The 20,553-nt window shown below is 32.4% G+C and overlaps 1 protein-coding gene across 1 annotated transcript in view; it reads right to left on the bottom strand.

Moving 5' to 3' along the window:
• Nucleotides 1-20,553, bottom strand: part of LOC142334470 (uncharacterized) — a 712,180-nt gene that overhangs the window by 524,227 nt on the left and 167,400 nt on the right. Inside the window, exons 26-27 of the mRNA XM_075382526.1 lie at nt 11,721-11,891; nt 4,281-4,451 (exon numbers count right to left, since the gene is read on the bottom strand). Of these exons, the coding sequence (XP_075238641.1) occupies nt 4,281-4,451; nt 11,721-11,891 (342 nt within the window). The remainder of the gene's footprint in view (nt 1-4,280; nt 4,452-11,720; nt 11,892-20,553) is intronic.

Genomic DNA, 20,553 nt, shown 5'->3' with positions numbered 1-20,553 from the left:
GGTTATATTATTTTATAGTTATTCATTGTTTTTCACAAATTTTTTGTAATATATTATTTTGTGTTTTATTCTTTCTTGTGTTAGTGCAGTTTGTTATGGCAGAATTTAAATTCGTAGTTAAGAAAAAAAAACTTGGGAGTCAAACATGTGAAATTACCAATAATATTTATGATTTTATGAAAAAAGAAGTTCTGAAAGTAGGTAAATTAACTAACAACAAGCATGTAACTGACATTCAAAAATGCGAAGAAGGAACTGCTGCTTGCGGGATGTCAAGAACACAGGTTCAAAAACTCAGAAGAGAAAACAATACATGATTCTTCAATCAACATCCCAATTCTGTTCTTTCAGATGCCAAAAAAGTATAAAAGACATTATAAACATGTCCGTGGACTGGACAGTTTTGATTTGGGTGTAGTTAAAATAACATTAATGAATTTCATTAAAAGAAGAATGAATTACCTACTTTAAAAAAAAATAATAAGGCAAGAACTTCAGTCACCTATTGATTTTGAAGTCAGTGAATCAACTATAGCTGTTATTTTGAAAGAGGTAGGTTTCAGATGGCGTAAAACCGAAATTAACAGAAAATTTTTATCTGAGAAATCCAATACCAGGTGGAAGAGAATTGAATATTTGCAGGCAATGGCTAAGTACAGACAAAGCAATGCTACAACAATTGTTTATTTGGATGAAACGTACGTTTTGAATTCGGATTGTTTGACAAAGTCGTGGTCTGATGGTATTTTTGAGGGACTTCATGTGCCGATTAATAAAGATGACTGTTTAATAATAATTGATGCTGGAGGAAAAATTGGTTTTATTCTGAATACATTATTAACTTGGAAAGCCAGTTCGAAAAGTGGCGATTACCATGACAACATGAATACAGACAATTTCATGAAATCGGCACATTAAAAATTGATTCCAAATCTTCTACCAGTGTAAGTAGTAGTTGTTGATAATGCCCCTTATCACAATACACATATTGATAAAGTGCCAAATTCTAACTCCAGAAGAAAAGATATGACCGATTGGCTGGAGAAAACTCATTCTGTAAAGTGAAAAAATGCTGAAACCACACTTATATGAATAGTAAAGTTACATAAAACTAAAGTACAAAAATATCACTTGGATGAACTTTTGAAAAAAACATGGGCATCATGTTCCTCGACTCCCACCGTAACATCCTGATTTGAATTCAATCAAGATGGTATGGTCAGCGGTAAAAAGACGTGTGGCGAGTCATAATACAACACTTTCTTTCACAAATGTTGAAAAATTATCTACGGAGAAAATTAATTCCATGAATGAAGAATTGGAACCACTGATAAATGAAATGAAAGAACATTATATTATGCATGTAGACTCTGATAGTGAAAGTAAAAATGAAAGTGAGTGATAGTGATTCATTTAGTGAAGATGGTGAACTTCCTAGAAGTTTGAATTAAATGCATGAAGAAAATTCAAGTAAGCTTTTGTTTATTATTAAAAATTAATAATTTAGTACAAATAAAGGTTATAAAAGAATTAATTATGTACTATTTATAATTAGTAAATGTAAATATGACAGTTATTACCGCGTACAATATGATAAGTAAAACTTTGATTTGATATGCAGAGTTTTCAGGTCAAACAGTAATATGCTGTTTGCTCATGACATCATAAGCTCATACATTGGCTGGGCCTAGTATACAATACTTTTAGTCATTAATTAAAATCTGCATATAATTAAAATCAATGGAAAAGTACTCCTATATTCTTTCTATTTTTTAAAGTTATTTTCATTGCTCTTTCCATTCAATACAATGTCATCATCTTGGGTAAAATATTCCAAAGGTAAAATAATTTCCCAGTCAGACTTATTGATAAGAAGGCTACTAAACAAGGTCTTAGAAAATATAAGAATCATGCTATTTTTGTGTTGGAAAATGCAATATCAGACATTAAAATGGCTAAATAGCAAGAAACCAGTGGATTAAGATAATTTTTTTTTACTTTTATTAAATCGATGTTCAATAATAATAAAAACTATTGCAATAAGTTTTAAAGATCATGAACAATTAATAAAAATATTATTTAAGTTATAATTAAATACTTAATCAAAGTAATTAATACAATCTAAGTAAAGTTATAGGAATTAATGAGGTAAGCTGGGAAAAAAAGTATGACTTTTGGTCATGGTACTATTGGATACCTGAAATCACATAACAGAAGTACAGGAGAAAAATTTGAGGCAACTTATGAAAGAAAATGTATGACATAATTTTCTGTCAGATCTCATTTCCTCCTCTATCCATATGAAATTGGTGTCAAAGAAAGACTGTTGAAAAACCCTTCTTCTCTAACAGCATTCTACTCACAGATAAAGCTTGTTTCCTCCTACTGAAGCTTACTACTCACTACCTCATGTACATTCTGCATATATATACGAGTGTGTTTAACAATACATAACCGAATTACTAATTCACCATATTTCCATTCACTAATTTTTAAAAATATTATTAATTATACATTATTTATTTTCCTCTAGCACAATATATAATATTTAACACAAATAAACAGAATTACTTGAGAATTGATACACAATATTAAAATAAGCATAGCAAACTATAACCACTTTGTTTTTTGTCAGTCTGCTGTTTTATTTTTTAAATAGATGCTCATAACTTTCCTTATTTCAGTAGAATGAGAGTGAGTGACAGTATATATCTATTTGAAAGGTTTTTAATATTATTCAATATTGAATTTGAAAGGGGAGAAACAACACTGAGAACTGAATTTAAGAGAGCATTAAACGATTTGAATGGCAGAAAGGCTCCTGGAATAGACGTAATACCTGCAGAATTACTGCACAGTGCAGGTGAGGAAGTGATAGATTTTACAAACTGGTGTGCAATATTTACAAAAAAGGGGAAATTCCATCAGACTTTAAAAAAAGTGTTCTAGTTGTGATATTAAAAAGCAGAAGCAGATGAATATCAAGGATACAGAACAATTAGCTTAACTAGTCATGGATCAAAAATCTTAACTAGAATTCTGTACAGAAGAATTGAGAAGAGAGTGGAAGAAGTGTTAGGAGAAGACCAATTTGGTTTCAGGAAGAGAACAGAAACAATGGAAGCAATTTTAGCGCTCAGATTAATAATAGAAGGAATATTAAAGAAAAACAAACTAACATAAATGGCATTTATAGACTTAGAAAAGGCATTTGATAACGTAGACTGGAATAAAATGTTCAGTATTTTAAAAAACTTAGGTTTCAAGTATAGAATTAAAAGAACAATTGCTAACATTTACAGGAACCAAACTGCAACAGTAATAATTGAAGAACATAGGAAAGAAGTAATAATAAAAAAAGGAGTCAGACAAGAATATTTCCTATCCCTATTACTTTTTAATCTTTATAGATAAGTAGCAGTTAACTAGGTTAAAGAACAATTTACATCCAGAGTAACTGTGCAAGGTAAAAAGATTAAGATGCTACGATTTGCTGATGATATAATAATTCTAGCTGAGAGTAAAAAAGACTTAGAAGAAACAATGAATGGCATGCATGAAGTTCTATGCAAGAAATACCATGTGAAAATAAACAAGAACAAAACGAAAGTAATGAAATGTATTAGAAGTAAAGCAGATGGACCACTGAATGTAAAAATAGGAAGAGAAAAGATTATGGAGGTAGAAAAGTTTTGTTGTATGGTAATTAGAATTATTGAAGATGGACAAAGCAGTAGCAATATAAAATGCTAAATAACAAAGGTAAAACGAGCCTTCAGTCAGAAATACAATTTGTTTACATCAAAAATTAATTTATATGTAAGAAAAACATTTTTGAGAGTATATGTTTGGAGCGTAGCTTTATATGGAAGTGAAACTTGGACAATCAAAGTACCTGAAAAGAAAAGATTAAAAGCTTTTGAAATGTAGTTGCTATAGGAGAATGTTAAAAATCAGATGGCTGGATAAAGTGGGATAAAGTGTTAGGGATGTAGGATGTAGAGGGTATACTGAAATGAAACAACTACCACTAGATAGGGAATCTTGGAGAGCTGCATCAATCCAGTCAAATGACTGAAGACAAAAAAAAAAATTATTCATACATGTCAACCAAAATTCTTCATAATTTTTCCTGCCTTAGATGATTCAATAAAGAATTAATCTTAAAATTTAAAACTAAATTCACAGATTTTTAATTGTATGAAATCTGTTATGACAATGGTAAACATTAAAATATAGCATAGAAGTAGTTACTGATAATAGTAATAATTAATACTTACCACAACTATAATTTCATTATCAAGTTGGTCCAAAAGAATTAAATTCTCAAGTGCTGTGATGCAATGATGACCATTATCAATATTTAATTTTTTACACCAAGTAGAAGCCAATTTTAAAGCTTCATTTGCAGCATTCACTATGCCATCCCAATTTAATTGTTTATCTTTAAGCTACAATCAAAACAATACAGAAATTTTTAACAATTCAGGTATAAGGTCAATCTGTTCAAAAAGATTCACTGACTTTTATTTTACTGGTACGAGATGAATTTTGTAGGGTATGAAAAATACCATGGCATCTAAACCCAAAACTTTCCAGGTGAAAAATACAGATTTTCCACCACACCATTGCTATTAATACACAGTACTCATCATAAATAATGTCAGAAAATCATTAACATATCTTAATTAAAGTCTCTTTTTTAGTAAAAAAAATATGAATCAAATAATGTAAACATAAAAATCATTGTAAGAAAAATGTTAAAAACTGACTATACAATACAAATTTGCTTTTGATGGAATGCTTAATTCTGACTGCACAAATTTTCATAATAAATAGTATCAAACAGATAAAGTACAATCTCCTACCAGTACAGCAATCAAAATTAGGCCCAGAGCTCATAAAGCCAAACAGTAACAGAAGCTGTCACTGCAAGTACACACTAGTAGTAGTATCAGAGTGGCAGTTGGTATTATGTACTACCAATGCCAATTTAAACAATTAATAATAGATTTAATTTTTATATATATATATATATTAATTTATTTAGATAAAAATTTTTATGGTCCATTTTCCCCCTCTGTATGTTAATTAACTCTATATATAACGATAAAAAAAATTATTGTTATATATAGTTATTTAACATAGAGGGGAAAAAATTACCATAAAAAATTTTATCTAAATAAATTTATATATAATATTTAAAAAAGGACCATCAGAAAGTTCTGAATTTTTTTAAATTTTTATCACCTTTGCAATTTGATAGATACAATCAAATCTTCTGGTACGTTTACTTTCAGACTTTTTAATACTGTCATAATACAATTTATCCAATTGTACAGAATAAGCAGCTATATCAGCTTTGACCTCATTATTTGAAGTGAATCTTTGTTCAACAAGCCAGTTCTTTAGCTTTAGGAAAAGAAATCACTACAAGCCAAATACAGCACATTATGTGGAAACACTACAAACAAAGTGTGTAGGTCTTGGAGTTTTACAGCAACAATGTGAGATATGCATGCAGGCTCATTATCAATGTAAAAGAACACTTTTTTTTTGGACAGATGTGGACTTTTAGCCTGAATGGCACCTTTTGATTGATGCAGTAGTGATGCGTAATACTCCCTATCTGATAATTGCCCTATCTTTTCCAGGTAGTCTATGAGCACCACACTACGAAAAATCTTAAAAACCGTAGCCATAACTTTTCCTGCAGTTAGAATTGTTTTCTTTGGAGCTCTTTGCCTGCTCCGACCCACTGTTTAGTCTCTGGTATGAAATGGTGAATTTATATTTCATCTAACATTATAAAATGTCAAAAAAACAAAATGGAAAATTATAAATGGGAAGAAACTCAACAGAATTACATTTAACACCCTTGAGGTGTGTTCAGTCAAATACAATTTTGGAAACTGTTAATAAATGCAGCATCCATTAAGCAGAACGTTTTTTCACCCAAAACATCATGTAAAATATAGCAGACATGTCTACTGAGATGTTTGTAATATCAGCAAGGTTGTGTACCTTCAGTCAATGATCATTTATAATAGCTATATTAAAGGGGAAAGTATGATGATCATGTAAAAATGGGGTATCGGATTTTTTTACAAATCTTTATGTTTTAGAGTCCAGCTTGTTCATCTAGACCAAACAACCTATATATGTATGAATGTTTGTATTTATGAATGTATGTATGTATATGTGTTGCATTGCTTCTGACCTTACATCACAGGATTGACCAAACCAATTTTCCTCAGATTTAATTCAAATATTTCTTCTATACATTGGGCGTTGATGACAATCATTTTTTTAAATGTATTAAGAGTGAGAGGGAAAAACCAATTTTGATTTTCTTAGAAGAATTTAGGGAAAACTTTATTTAAAGCAAATCTGTTACCTATATGTATAAATAATTCAAAATGTTTAAAAAAAATAATCAACCCTTTTATTCTCTTGTACTATCTCTTTTTGGTTACCTGTTTTTTTTTTATTTTAGTGTTTTATTCTCTATTTAGTGTTTTTTATTCTTTGCAATATCTTATTATTCTTTGCAATATCTTTGGTTTAAATATTTTTCAATTTTTTTTTTTAAATTACAGACCCCAGACCTAAACTGCAGAAAAATTTCTTGAAAACTTTCTTTTTTTATTTTAAGCTTTATTGAAGAGAGTGTTAGATTTAAAGGAGGATTTATTTAAGCAAATTTGTTAACCTTTACCTATATATAAATATTTTTTAAAAATCCTTTTTTAAAATTGATTCCCCACCTATAAAAAATATATATTCTTTTTTTCCTGTTTGGCTGTAACTCATTTAATTTTTATTATTTTTATCCAGGAAAGTCATGCAATACTTTGCCAGCTTCTTCAAATTCATTTTAGAAACTAAAAAAAAATTACTAGAATCATTTTAGTGTAACAGATCAAATTTTTTGACTTAAATAAGCTCATGAAGTTTATCTAGAATATACATCAGTTCCATGAGGTTAAACCTTCACTAAGTATTTTTGAAAATTGGTCAGCTACATGTTTTCAGTTTATTATAATTTTTAAAATTCAAAAATTATTATTGTTTTATTTATTCATAATTTTTTCTAAAATCTTTTTTTCCTTTTTTTATGCATATGTATACTTTGCATTCAAAATTTCAGTTATTATTTTTAAACAACTGATAGACTGCTGAGTCAATTTTTATGAAAACGTTCTAAATTTTTTTAATAACTTATTTTCCAAGTTGAAGATCCTAAGGTTCAAATCCTAATAATGGTAAGTTATTTTTACAGATCTGAAAACTAGACTGTGGATACAAATGAACTTTGTGGTTGGGCAAATACTCTTAAGATAAATTATATCTGCATTTTTGGGTTTTTATGAATCTCAAGTTTTTAAGAGGTACGACGATGTACAGTGTGACAGCTCAACCAACACAGCCACTGCCACTGTTATTGTATGTGCAACACAGCTGCCTACACCTACCTACAGTTATTTGACTAAAAAAAAAATAAAATTAAAAAAAATTTTTTAAAATGAGAAACAAAGAACGGTAGTGGTGTTTCTACTATATGGTATGGTGTCATAGACGGTAACGCTAAGAACCAGGTGAAATACATTTTTACCTGTAAGAAGGATGGGTAACCAGCTATAATTACTGTTTTTTAGATGGCGGTTGACTTGAAACCCGCATTCTTCACATCTGTCAGTTTCAGGGTCCTGTACTAACCAAATTGTTGCTCTGAAGAAATTATAATATAATGATAATTTTTATAAATTGAACAGGCTTTAAATTTTATTTTTCATTATTATTCTCACAGGCATGAGTTTAATGAACATAGGGGTCCTGCTAGACAGAAGAACAAGCAAACCAAGTCCTGACCAACTAGTGTTATAATAAAATGTAATAGAATTTAATCATTAAATAATTTAAAAATTAAGTTTTCATTAATTAATTTTGAGCCCAATAATTAACTGTTAGTAACTTTACAAATTGTTAATGTTTTATGGCTATTAATTAATAACTGAGAATATTTATGTAATTTGCATTATCTTAAAAAGAAAAAAATCATCTTCAAATCATAATAGATAATATTTGGCATCTTGTCCATTTAGAAACAAATATTGCCAAGTGAGAGCTGCACAATTCATGGCAGCTGGTACTTTGTAAAACAAAGATACATACATAAATATCATTATCGAGTTATTTATTTTTTAGAGAATAAATATCAGTTAAAATATTTTCCTTTACCCAACCAAATATTACAACTTCAATCTAAATAAAAAGCCAATATCTAGACTATTGTTGAATTTGAAAGTGATTTTTGAAATAATACAATAAGAAAAACAAAAACAAAACTTTTAAGATTTTTAAGCCTTTATGTTCAGTTGAGAGAGTATCATAATAAACTTCAGAAAGCAACCATTAAAGTTATAGGAGTTTTTTATTAAAATCTTATGTAAATATAAACATTTTTTTATTAAAAGTGAAAAAAAAATTGTTACTGAAGGAAGATTATTATTCTAAAATATATTCTGTCACTTTAGTTGTCCTTTTTTTATTGTGGTGAATATGATAAAATTATATTCCATTAATACTTCTTGTATTAGCATTAGCATAAAATTTATATCATCTACATCAAGGCAGGTGATACCATACTAAAAATTTCCTATAATGCAAATTTTTTCCTAATTGGATCAGGCTGTGCCTCACTCTAAATAAAAGAGTTTTACTGTACTAGTATACAGATGAGATATAAAAATCTATTAGTATGTAAATATGAGTAATGATAATGGTAGCATTTTAAATTGTTTGTTAAATTTAGCTATTTCAAAATATATCTCTTGACATTATTATTTAACTAACATAATCATTTACTGCCATATTTAACTGACCTAGGGAATCTATCAACTATTATTCCAATCATCTCACTTTTTAAACTAATAAGATGTTGATGATGATTGATATATTTAAATTAATATTTTTGTGTGTGTATTTTAAAACTTATCAATTTCTTTTATTTCATCGCTATTTTTTACTCTATGTAACCCAATATCCATTTCCTCCAGATTCCTTCAAACATTTATCATTTACATGTTAACATTTACCCAAACTTAAATTACTTTATTTACTAGCAGAAGGAAACTCAATTTGAAAAAGGTCAATCCTAAGTTGACTGTGATTTTTTAACAGAGGAGTTATCTAGAATCACTGAAAATAAACTTTCATGAAATTTGTGTTCAGAAAAGACAAAACAAAGCCGCTGCTATCAACACAGAAAATATGTGCACTTGAGTTGGAGGATATATTTTTATATATCCTCCAACTCAAAGCCATTCAGAAAACAATTGCATCATTGTTTAGATTATTTTATTCTGTTTGATGATATTAAACTTTTATTTTTTACTCATCTTTTAGTATATATCATCATGGTGAAAACAAAAATGGCGTTTTTTGTTTTTTTTTAGCTATCTTTTGTATACCTTGATTTTGATGGCTTGTTACTAAAAAACCACCACCAAATTTGAACCGATCACTTCAAATTTTTACTAAAGCTAGAAATTCTATTGAATTACCACATACAAAATTTCAGATTAATAACCTCAACCCTTTTTGAGTAATTATTCAATTTTTAAAAACATATTATCTTTAGATCTATATGATGTAAAAATTCAAGATAAGGTTTATTACCTACATCATAATTTTAAATTGATGAATATGATTTTGATAAAACATATTGCTAAATATACATTTCTTAAGGGTTCTTTATTTGTTATTCATTGCTTTAGTGAGGTGACTAAAAGAGGGAGAAATCACTCTTCAGAAAGTTAGTTCTTTCATTTTCTGACAGCCAGTTTTTCCTATCTTGCTCAAACTGTACATATTATGATACAATAGCAGTATAAATCTGTACCTAACAGATCCCAAAAAGAATTTTGGATTTGAATTGCATATCATTGTTTTGTTGTTGGATTAGCAGCACTGTTCTTATAAGTTCTTGTTTGGTTTTGTTACAGTCGGTTGTGATGTAATGTTCTAGAGTGGAACAATGAGTTTTGATCGTTAAAACTCGCTGCAAGATCATAAGTGTTATGCAGAAACTGTTTGAAAGCTTTGTGCAATCCTTAGTCATCACAATGCACCTAATTAATCGGCCAAGATCATAGGCCGATCAAGAAATTCTAAGAAATAGGTTCAGTTGCATATATTTAACCACCTGAGATCTCTTGTTTTAGCTGGCAGTATCACCATTGCTTGTGAATGAGTTAAGGTGGGTTTAACAAGAAAATTCATTGTTATTCAGAAAAACTGGGCATTACAAGAATCTCCTTGTAGTGAATTCTTGTGAAATATCTCCATGTGCATGAATACAAAATTCAAATAACTCAATAATTAAAACCAACTGATCATTTGCAATGTAGAAGTTTGTTGAATGGTTTTTGGAGAGGCAAAAATGAAAATAATAATTATTTTAACAAAATAATCTTTAGTGATGAAGCATATTTTCATTTCAGCAGCTTCGTTAACAAACAAATTGCCTTATTTGAAGAATAGAAAATCATTAAGAAATCCATGACAAGAGAATGTGTACCCACAACAAGTCACTGTTTGGTGTGAATTTTATTTAAACTCACTAAACCGATGAATAAAAAATCAAAAAAAAAATCTAACAAATAAATATTTAGAAATACATATTTTGAAGTATCATATACATCAATTTCCCAACGATGAAGGTAACAAACCTTGTCTTCTATTTCTATGTCATTTGGATCCAAAGGTAATATGTTTTTATAAATCATTACTCAAAAACTGTTTAAGATACTAATCTGAAATTTTATAATAACAGACAAAAAGAATAGGCTAGCTTGATTAAAAATTTTAATGTTATTGGTTCAGTGTTCTATATTAACAAGCTACTGAAGTGTTGAAAATATCACGTAACAAAACTGAGTATAAGCTAGTTTTGGAGGTGTCAGTGCACATTTCATCAGCTAAATAGAATGTGTTTATTAATTAATTATAGTTTTTGATGTGGATACCAAAAACATAGAAATAGAAGAAAATGAGAAAGCAAATTTCTTCAGCCATTTCTAGTATTTTCTTTGGCCCTGAACACTTGTATGATATTAGTCATTTAAAAAAATGACTGGTTAATAGAATTGCCAGAGATCTAATAGTTTACTGCACTGAAGTGTCAGAGGTATGGTGTTGGACAGGTTCAAAAAGGTATGCTAAGAAATTCCTGATTTTGACAAGGACCTAAAAATCTTAATAGGTCTTTTGTAAGACCACTGCTCATTAATAATTACCTCTAACCAATAAATTCAGGTGCTTTCCCACCTGAAGAAGGCTGGTGTATCAGAAATGGGATAATCTGGTTCTCTAAGTAGTAAATAAATCAGCAAAACGTATTCTAACCGCATCTTCTTTTTTATGCATTCAGATGCTTACACTATTGGAAAATTGTTATCATCATCTAATGAAATAACAAATATAGCTTCTGTCTGCACTTTAATGTTTGTTAAAAGTTTTTTAATTAATTTTTAACTTAATCAGAAAAGATCCCACAACAGTTGTTTTTGAATCACAGTATCAGTATCAAATACTGTTCTAAAACTATTTTCGTAATGATATACAATACTCAAAATTAAACTACGAATAAAAATCAGAAAAAGATTTACATTCAAATATAAAATGTAAACATTTACAAGTATAGTTATCATACTTACGAATTTTAGAATATCTGAAGTTAAAGCATCAATTATTGCCAGTTTTTCTAATTGATTTAGACAATCCAAGTTAGAGGGGTTATTAAACACCTGACACCATTGTACAGCAAATTTATTGCTCCTTTCACTTGCTTTAGTAACTCCTTGCCAAGTAAATTTATTTCCAATTAGCTGAGCATAAAAAAAGGAATAATTATCAGTAAATTATAAAATTTTTCAAACAATTATAAACATCATTCTGTTTGGATAAGTGCTACTATATTTTACTCATACTAATTAATTAGTTAATTGCATACTAGCCTTCAAATTAATTTTTTTTTAAAAAAACATTATACTCTTTGAATATAATACATTTGACAATGATTAGCAGTTTTCAAGTATTCATTACTAATGACAATAGCAGTCAATGCTACTTTAATTAAAGGCGCAATTGACTAAAACGAAAATAAAAAATTGTTTCCTTTCAACCTTCATTTCAGATTTCCTGGCTTTCATATCTCCAAATTTCAATAATGTTCCAATCTTAGAATCATAGATGATCTCAAAGAAACTAAAATAATTTTGTTATCAATTTGTTTTGTTTTTTTTTAATGTTAATGGTTAACACTGAAAGGATTTAAAAATTCCAAAATAAATAAATTAAAATGTTACTACTAAATGATTGCAGAGAAATCAAATTTAAAACAACCTTTGTTTCAGTTTGACTAAAAAAATGCTAAAATAATCTATGAAAGATAAAACTGTGATTTACAAAATTAGCTGAAAGGCTAATTTTTTTGTCATAAAGTCTTATGACAGAATTTTTTTCTATCACAACATATTATGTTAACAAAAATTAATAACATACATTCAGATTAATGTAACTTAATTTTTTAGGGAATGTTTGCAGCTTCCTCAATGTTTGCCTTCCTCAATGGACTTACCAATACTTATTGTTAATGGTGCTCATCTTAGAAAGATTGGAAAATCCTTTTAGTATGCAACTGAATATTATATTCAACTATAATGTAATTGATGATTTAATATGCATTATGTTTAATATGATAATTTAACATTTTATTGCTTAAAAAACTGAAATATTGTGATATTGAAATTTTTCTTTCATCAAAATACATGTTACTTGCAAAAATAAATGAAAATACCATAGGAGTAAGAAAATTCAGATCCCTTGCCTCTACTGAGGCCCCAAATTATCAACAATTGTAGTACTGATTAAATTTTTTTCTCAAAATAGAGTTATCCTCCAAAAAAAAATGGAAAACCATGTTGGATAAAAACTGGTTCATGCATTCTTACCCACTTTCCACTCTAAATTAATCTCTTAATGATATTGCATATATGAGAGTAAATCAAATTTAAATGGTAATCTTGCTATTCTACGCAACAAGCAGTTTCAAGCTGAATGGCGGTGTGGAGGAGGGGTTAATGTTTAGAGAGGGGAAACCAGCTTGATTAGCTCCTCTGCTCTGTTCTGTTGTCAATACAGCCATGAGTGAACAATGGGTTCCATTGTCTGTTGCACAGTATTTAAAGTTTTTAACTAATGAAGGCATTAAACACATGGAAATTTTAACTCAATTAAAGGTACAGTTTGGGGTTGCTACACTGTCCCAGAACTGAGTGTATATGTGGGCTAGACAATTTAAGGCCGGTGAGAAAGTGTAGAAAATGAAAGTCGTGATTGACACCCAAGGTCAAGTCTCATATCTGATAACATCCGTGCCGTTCAAGAGCTTATCAAAGGTGATCACTGGTTCACTGTTGAAGAAAATCGAGTCATAGCTAATACCTAAAAGGTGTTAGCTATAGGAGTGCTTAATCCATTATCACTAATCATCTTGGCTAACCTCTGGTCTCCTTGAGTGTGTCCAGAGGACTGTGGATTTTGTCTATTGTCAGTAATTTTTTGGCTGCTGGTCGAGTGTGTACCTTCTAGCAGTATCAAGGCTTTTCTGATTCTCAGACTATGACTACAGTTAGCACTTTTCATTATAGACTCATTACTTGTGGATTTTTGCGGTGTTATAAGGTATGGATTTCTGACAAGTGTACCTGCCTCATCGTGGCTGAAAGGTAGCAACAACGACCCTGTGACAAGCAAGGAAATACTCCCTAGTTCTGCTTACGTTCTTTTTGAATCGAGAGCCGTAATCTGTGGTTTTTGAACTTGATCCAGTAGCAACCAACAGATACAAAGAGTGACAGGGGAATAGAGAAGATCCCCAGCTGCCCATACTCCTGCAAGCAGTAGTCACATCTGTGGGCTTGCCCATTGAAGAAAGTAGGAGGAAAACAGTGAGAATCTCATTAGGTCTAGTAAGTAGGGAATCTTCAGCCATGGAAGGTTTCCAGGAGGTAGCGAAGAAGCCCAGGCAGAAGAGGAAGCTGGATACTGTACCTTCGACTTCCTCAGGGGATGAGATGAGTGAGATGGACACAGGGACACCCACCCAGGTTAAGCAAACCCCTGTGGTCAAGGCCTTCAAAAAAGCGAAGGGCAGACCTGGCAGTTCTGCCCCACTGGCTAAAGCAGTCCCAAGCCCAAGGAGGCTAAGGCCCTTTCCAAGGTGGTACAGGCCCCAGCGCAGCCCAGGCGCTACGCTGATGTCCTTAAATCCAAGCAGGAGGCCAGCAAGACGGCTAAGAAGCCGGAGTTTTATTTGTCAATAAGGCGGAGGGATCAGACCACGAGTAAAGACCTCAAGCGTAACTTCCAGGTTGTCCTTCATGACAACCGGAAGCAGCTAAACATCAGGGATATAAAGGACACCAGCAAAGGGCTGGTAGATCTATCTGAAAATAAGGAGACAGTCCGTGTCATTAAGTAGTCTCCAGCCGTCCAGAAGTTTGCGGTGAAGGTCGACCCCAAGCGACTACGTAAGCCCTGTGTCATAGTTTATGACATTGAGGGAAGCCTCTCCGACGATGAGGTTCTGTCTCTCATCCGACAGCAGAACACTGACTTGGACGAGGCCTTGTTCAAAGATCAGCGCAGGATTGTTTTTAAGACTGGCAAGTGTGATGCCCCACGGTATCACAGTGTTTTTGAGTTAGGGGCTGGTTTCCACCAGAAGACGTTGTTGGAGGGTCGAATCTTCATGGATTTTTCATCCTGTCGCATCAAGGAATACTTTGACATGCAGCGTTGCTTTAACTGTTGTAGGTTCGGCCACAGAGCCAAGTTCTGTAAGTATGCATCTGTCTGCATGCATTGTAGTGAGGAGGGCCACAAGTATGATGATTGTACGCAAAAGAAAGAGGCTCTGCCTTGCCTTAACTATAAAAGGTTGCGCAAAAGTCATAGGCACTCGGTTAATAGTAAGGAGTGCGGTTGTTACTTAGGAGCTGTTGAGATGTATTTCAACTCTCTTGATGGTTAGGTTCGGTCAACTAAATGCCCAGGGTGCCTATGCAGTCCAAGTTGAGTTTGGTGAAGTTGTCGAAAAACGGAGCGTTGATGTTCTTCTTCTACAACATCCATACGTGGTTAAGGGTGTTATGCCAGGTTTTTCAAGTCGGAATAAGTTTTTCGTTGGACAGTAAGCCGCCGAACTGTGCAGGAAATCTTTGGATAGCATCTTCGTACGGCAGACCTCTGACACCTATCACGTCGTTCTTAAGCTTGCCGTGGATGGTTTGGCCTTGGTTGTTGTTAGTTCGTACTTTCAGTACAGGAATCCCACTCTGCACAGCATTTGAAAAGATGGATTGTTAGGTTGGTAGCGAATCGTACTATTCTTATAGGAATAGATGCGAATGCCAAATCGCTTCTTTGGCACAATGGGATCACGGATGATGGCGTTGAATTGATCGAAGGTTTCATCGCGCAGCATCATTTTGATGTTTTTAATGTAACCGGTGAATTGTTTACTTTTGCCGATGCAGTCGGTTTGCGGAAGGCCTTCCATGGTATCAACATTGATGTTACTATTGGCAAGGATATCCCTGGTAGGATTCTTAACTGGTCGGTAGTCGATGATTGCAAAAGTGATCACCGGTTAATAGTTTTTGATTTTAGGCTGCGCGCTATCTTTAGGGGTGACGTTTCTGTTTAGTAGGGGCGCTTCCTGTACAGGCGTGCGGATTGGCCTAGGTTTTCAAATATTCTCGCGGCCGGGCTTCGAGTTTCTGCTCGAAGTCTGGACGAGGTCCCTTTAGATGACCTGGCAGAGAATTTTTCTTCTGGGGTAGTCGGGAGAGAGTAGCTGGATGGTGGACTCGGGACTTGACCGCGATAAAACGGGCTATGGGCCGACTCAGGAGAGCCGCACAGCGTGAGGGTGATCCTGATCGGCGTGCAGTTTTGATTGCGGATTACTGTCGGAAGAGGACCGAGCATTTTCACAAACTTAGGTCTTCTAAACATGATTGCTGGAGCTCTTTGTGTAAGAGCAGGGAAATGGGGTGTTGTCTATAGAGTACTTGGTCATAAGAGGAAGAAAGACATTCTTCTGTCTGCTCTCTCGACCTAGGATGGATTTGTTATAGATAAAGATCGTGTCCTCACTCAACTTGTAGATTTTGACTATGAGAATTTGTTTTCTGAAATTACTGAGGCGGAAGTCCGCCAAGTAATATTAAACTTGGCTAGGAATAAAGCCCGGGTATGATGGTATCCCAGTGGAGCTCCTTGTTCGCACGTTGCCGGTGATTCTTGTTCCTTTGACTATGGTTTTTAATAGGATGCTCTTTGCTGGGTATTTCCCAGCGTGTTGGAAACGGGGAATGTTTTATATTGCTCTTCAAAGTTGCCGATAAGGGTCCCACTGTACGTTCTTCTTACCGTCCTCTGACGCTCTTGCCTGTAGTAGGTAAAGTTTTGAGAAGGTCTTGTATCTCCGCATTAATTGTAGGTTGACTTCTAACCATATGCTGTTGGACGACCAGTATGATGTTTGCCCCGGCAAGGGCACAGAGGATGCAATTCTTAGGGTAATGGATCTGGCTTCGTTCAGCGAGTAGAAATATGTAGTTGGCGTCCTTTTGGACATACCCGGGGCCTTCAATAACTTGTGGTGGTCCTCTGCCTTGTTTCAACTTCAGCAGCGTGGGTGCTCGCTAAATGAGATTAGAACTCTCTCAAGCTAGTTCAGCAACAGAACCGTCATCCTTCGCGACGGCGGCTCGGAAGTAGGAAAGACCCTGACGAAAGGTTGTTCACAGGGCAGTGTTTTAGGTCCACTCGTCTGGGTTGTTCAGTTTGACTCTCTCATGCGGTTGCGGATGCCCAGTAGCTGCCGCATCGTGGCTTATGCCACATCGTGGGCTGCTGCTGGTCGAGGGCAACTCGCGTGCCGAGATAGAGCTCAGAGCGACACAGGCATGCAAGGTTCTCAAGTTGTGAAATCTTCAACATAAGATGGTTTTTAGTGCGGAGAAAACCACTATGATGTTTCTGAAGGGTCGTCTATTTGCAACTCGTCATCCGCGAGTAGTGATCGACGGCTTTCCGATTAGGAATGTTACCGTTCAGAAGTATCTGGGTGTTATCCTTGATGAAAGGCTTCAATTCAAGGAGCACTTCCAGTTTGTGCAAAGAAGGCCATCGATGCCTTTTTTGGTGTCGATAAAGTCATCCATCCCGATTGGGGGTGAATTATCGTACCATGCATATTCTTTACAAAGGTGTCTGTGAGGCCATAATGTTGTACGCTGGACTCGTCTGATCTCATTGTTTATAATTCCAATTTTATAGGGATATTCTTTTGCGAGCCCAGCATCTTCTGCTGTTAGCTGTTGTTGGTGGCTACAGAACTGTCTCGAGAAAGGCGACTGCCTTTCTTGAGACACTGGCATGAAACTCTTTGACATTTTAGCTACGGAACGTAGCAAGCGGAACATTTCTAAGAAGGCCTTCTTACTTCAGGGCGTATGCGAGAAATTGAAGACCAAAGTTTTGAATCTTGGTAAGCTAGGTGCAACGATTCTTGTACTGGTCGATACACGCATGGTATTTTTCCAAATGTTAGGGAGCTGCTCACAGCTCCCTAACATTTGGACGACCGGACCGGTCACAAGGCGAGTGTTTTCTCCTACGGGGATGGAATGATCATCTTGGCTTTTGAGAAACTAGTGCTTGATGGGTTCCAAGGTTGTTGAATGAAAATCAAAAACCACGACAGGTTAGAGATCTGAGAGAGATCTCCCAGTAAAAAATTTATGATCCTGAAATTCTATGTTATGTTAGTCATTCAGGTACTCTTAAGTTCTTTATCAACTTTCAAGGAGATATTAAACCTCAATGACATCAGAACAATTAAGCACTTCTTAACAACCCAAGAATTCATTTAATTAACATTAAAATTAATTACTTCCCACATAAATTATGAAGAAATAAATACTTTCTTTTTCAAGTGTTCTATTTTTCAGATGAGTGAAAACCTCAATTACATCAGTTACTGATCTTTTAATTTTAAACACCTGATAACCTTCGTGATTATAATCATTGAACAACCCTCATATTCTCACAAACATGAGGATAAGAATGCATCAAGGCCAAATAGTCAGGCGAGCAAAGCGAACCCTGACCAGCTAGTATTAAATATTTATAAGAAGGCATTCTTGCAACAGTTTTCAAATTATTCTTTTAATTATATTTCCTACAATGAAAGTTACAAAAGATTAAATTTTCTGCACCTGTGAAACCAGTTGGATGAAACTAGGAACTGCTGGTTATTAAGAAATCATTCTAGTGGAAAATAACCTAATCATATCATTATGTTTTTTTCTCATTTTCATTTCAAATAAAAACTGATTTTTCTGTTTAATACTTATTTCATTCACACTACATAATTAGTTTTCTCCATTAACAGTTTTTTTAGTTTTTTTTTAGAAATTTTTCAGTTACTCAATTTTAAGCAATGACCTTTTAAAAAGAATTATAATATTAATATTATTAACTATAAAATTAACATAACAACTATATGAGGCACATTCAACACAATCAAATTCTTAAGTTACCAGTCTTAAAATGACAAAAACTGCTTTACAATTATTTCCCATATTAAAGGATACTGCATCGGTTTGTTTGATTGTTGTATGTGCTCACATTTATATTTTAGCTGCTATTGGTGCAGAGTGGGCTAATGGTGGTGCACTGGGTGATTGTACTCAGCGCACAAACGATTCATTCATTCGAATGGTTTACACTTCTCTAACGATTCATTCTTCCTGATAAGAATGATTTATTTAAAATTACATTTATGTTCTGAGGATAAAAAATGAAAACAATGGGGTTAGAGCTGTATTAAAAAATGACAACTCAAGAAACAGCTAAAAATGTTGAGGATTTTGAAGCTTTCATAACAAAATTTTTTGTTGTTGTTAGTATGTTAAATTCATGAAGTTATTAGTTACAACTGGGAAAAGCATTTTAACAAAATCAAGAGTAATGAATCATATAACATTTTTGTTATATACAACATTTTTGGGCCATAGGCCCACCTTTTTTCTAGTAATAATTATAATTTCTTTATAATTCACAATTATAAATGTTTTTTATCTTTTGTTAGGTATATTTTTGTTAAATTAATAAAAAATTGTTTTTTGATACCTCAGTTGCAATATAAATTAGAAGCAAAGCTCCAGTAATGTATTATAAATTAAAACAAACACATAAACAATCTTTGATCTGTGTTTTGTAGTTCATTTAGAATGTTGCTTTTATTATTTTTTTAGTTTTACTGTTTAAGTCAATTTCTATGTTGAGTAAATGATTTAAACACATTACAGGTTATACCAGCCATGCAACCTATTCAGGTTATACATTTTCTTAATTTTTTTATGTATATCCAATTTCTTTCAAGTGATTTACAGAGATGTTTATGATTATTATATGTGTAACTCTGGTATATATTCTTTGTATCTTCTATGTGTAAATGTGTTTCTGGATGAACGTAGTGTACCAATTGATTTGTATACTACTACTAGGTTGCTATGTTTATCAGTATGCTTTGTTTGTATATTGTCCAGTCTAATATATTATGTCTTAGTTTTTAAAGCAATAGAATAATCTTTCAGTAATACAAAAGTGTTGCTTATTTTGTATTGGTTTTTCATTGGTTAATGAATTTAAGCATTATTTACTTTTTGTAAACAGATATGGTTTTTATTATTTTTATTATGTAGTAAGTTCTCTATTAAGTGAAGATGAGCTCCATGATATTTTATGGTACTGAGTTCTTCAATGTAATTGACAGCCATAAATTGTGTGAATTAGGTAATACAATATTTATTATAATACTAAATATTAGTAGTGTGTAGAGTTATTAGACCTGTTACAGATAAATGTTTCAACTAAAGTGAAATTTTTTGTTTATTTTGAAATTTGATCACTGTCTTCTTCAGGTATGGTGAACAAAATTAGGATGTAATCTTTTTGCACATAATGAATGTATTATGAATAAATGTCTCAAAAAGACACGCTGTGTAACGGATGATGTAGAGTAAAATAGCCCTGCTTGCTAGTCCAAAAAGGAACAGATTAATTTATATTGAAGCCTTCCTGCTAAATGTAAGTAAAATTTCTCAAGTACTCATCATGATGAAACATGCTTTTAACATTTTTTTTTAAACATATTTTTTATTTTATGAAAGAACTGCATAATAGTTCCAAAATATGATTCAAAAGCCTATTTCTGTGAATTCAGCTAGTAATTAATTTAAAAGCAATAAAATTGCACAACTTCATCACTATAAAGTCATTTATTATTGTAGTGCAATTTTGGACTGCTTCTCCAAACTTTAAATGTTAAATCTTAAATCATACACCCAGATAGGTAATATTGATAGTCAATACCTGATTAGTAAAGTAATATTAGCATGTATTAATTAA

Source organism: Lycorma delicatula, chromosome 1 (genome assembly GCF_047948215.1).
Source record: "Lycorma delicatula isolate Av1 chromosome 1, ASM4794821v1, whole genome shotgun sequence".
Taxonomy (NCBI): Eukaryota; Metazoa; Arthropoda; class Insecta; order Hemiptera; family Fulgoridae; genus Lycorma; species Lycorma delicatula.
This window is presented reverse-complemented; position numbering and strand designations above follow the sequence as displayed.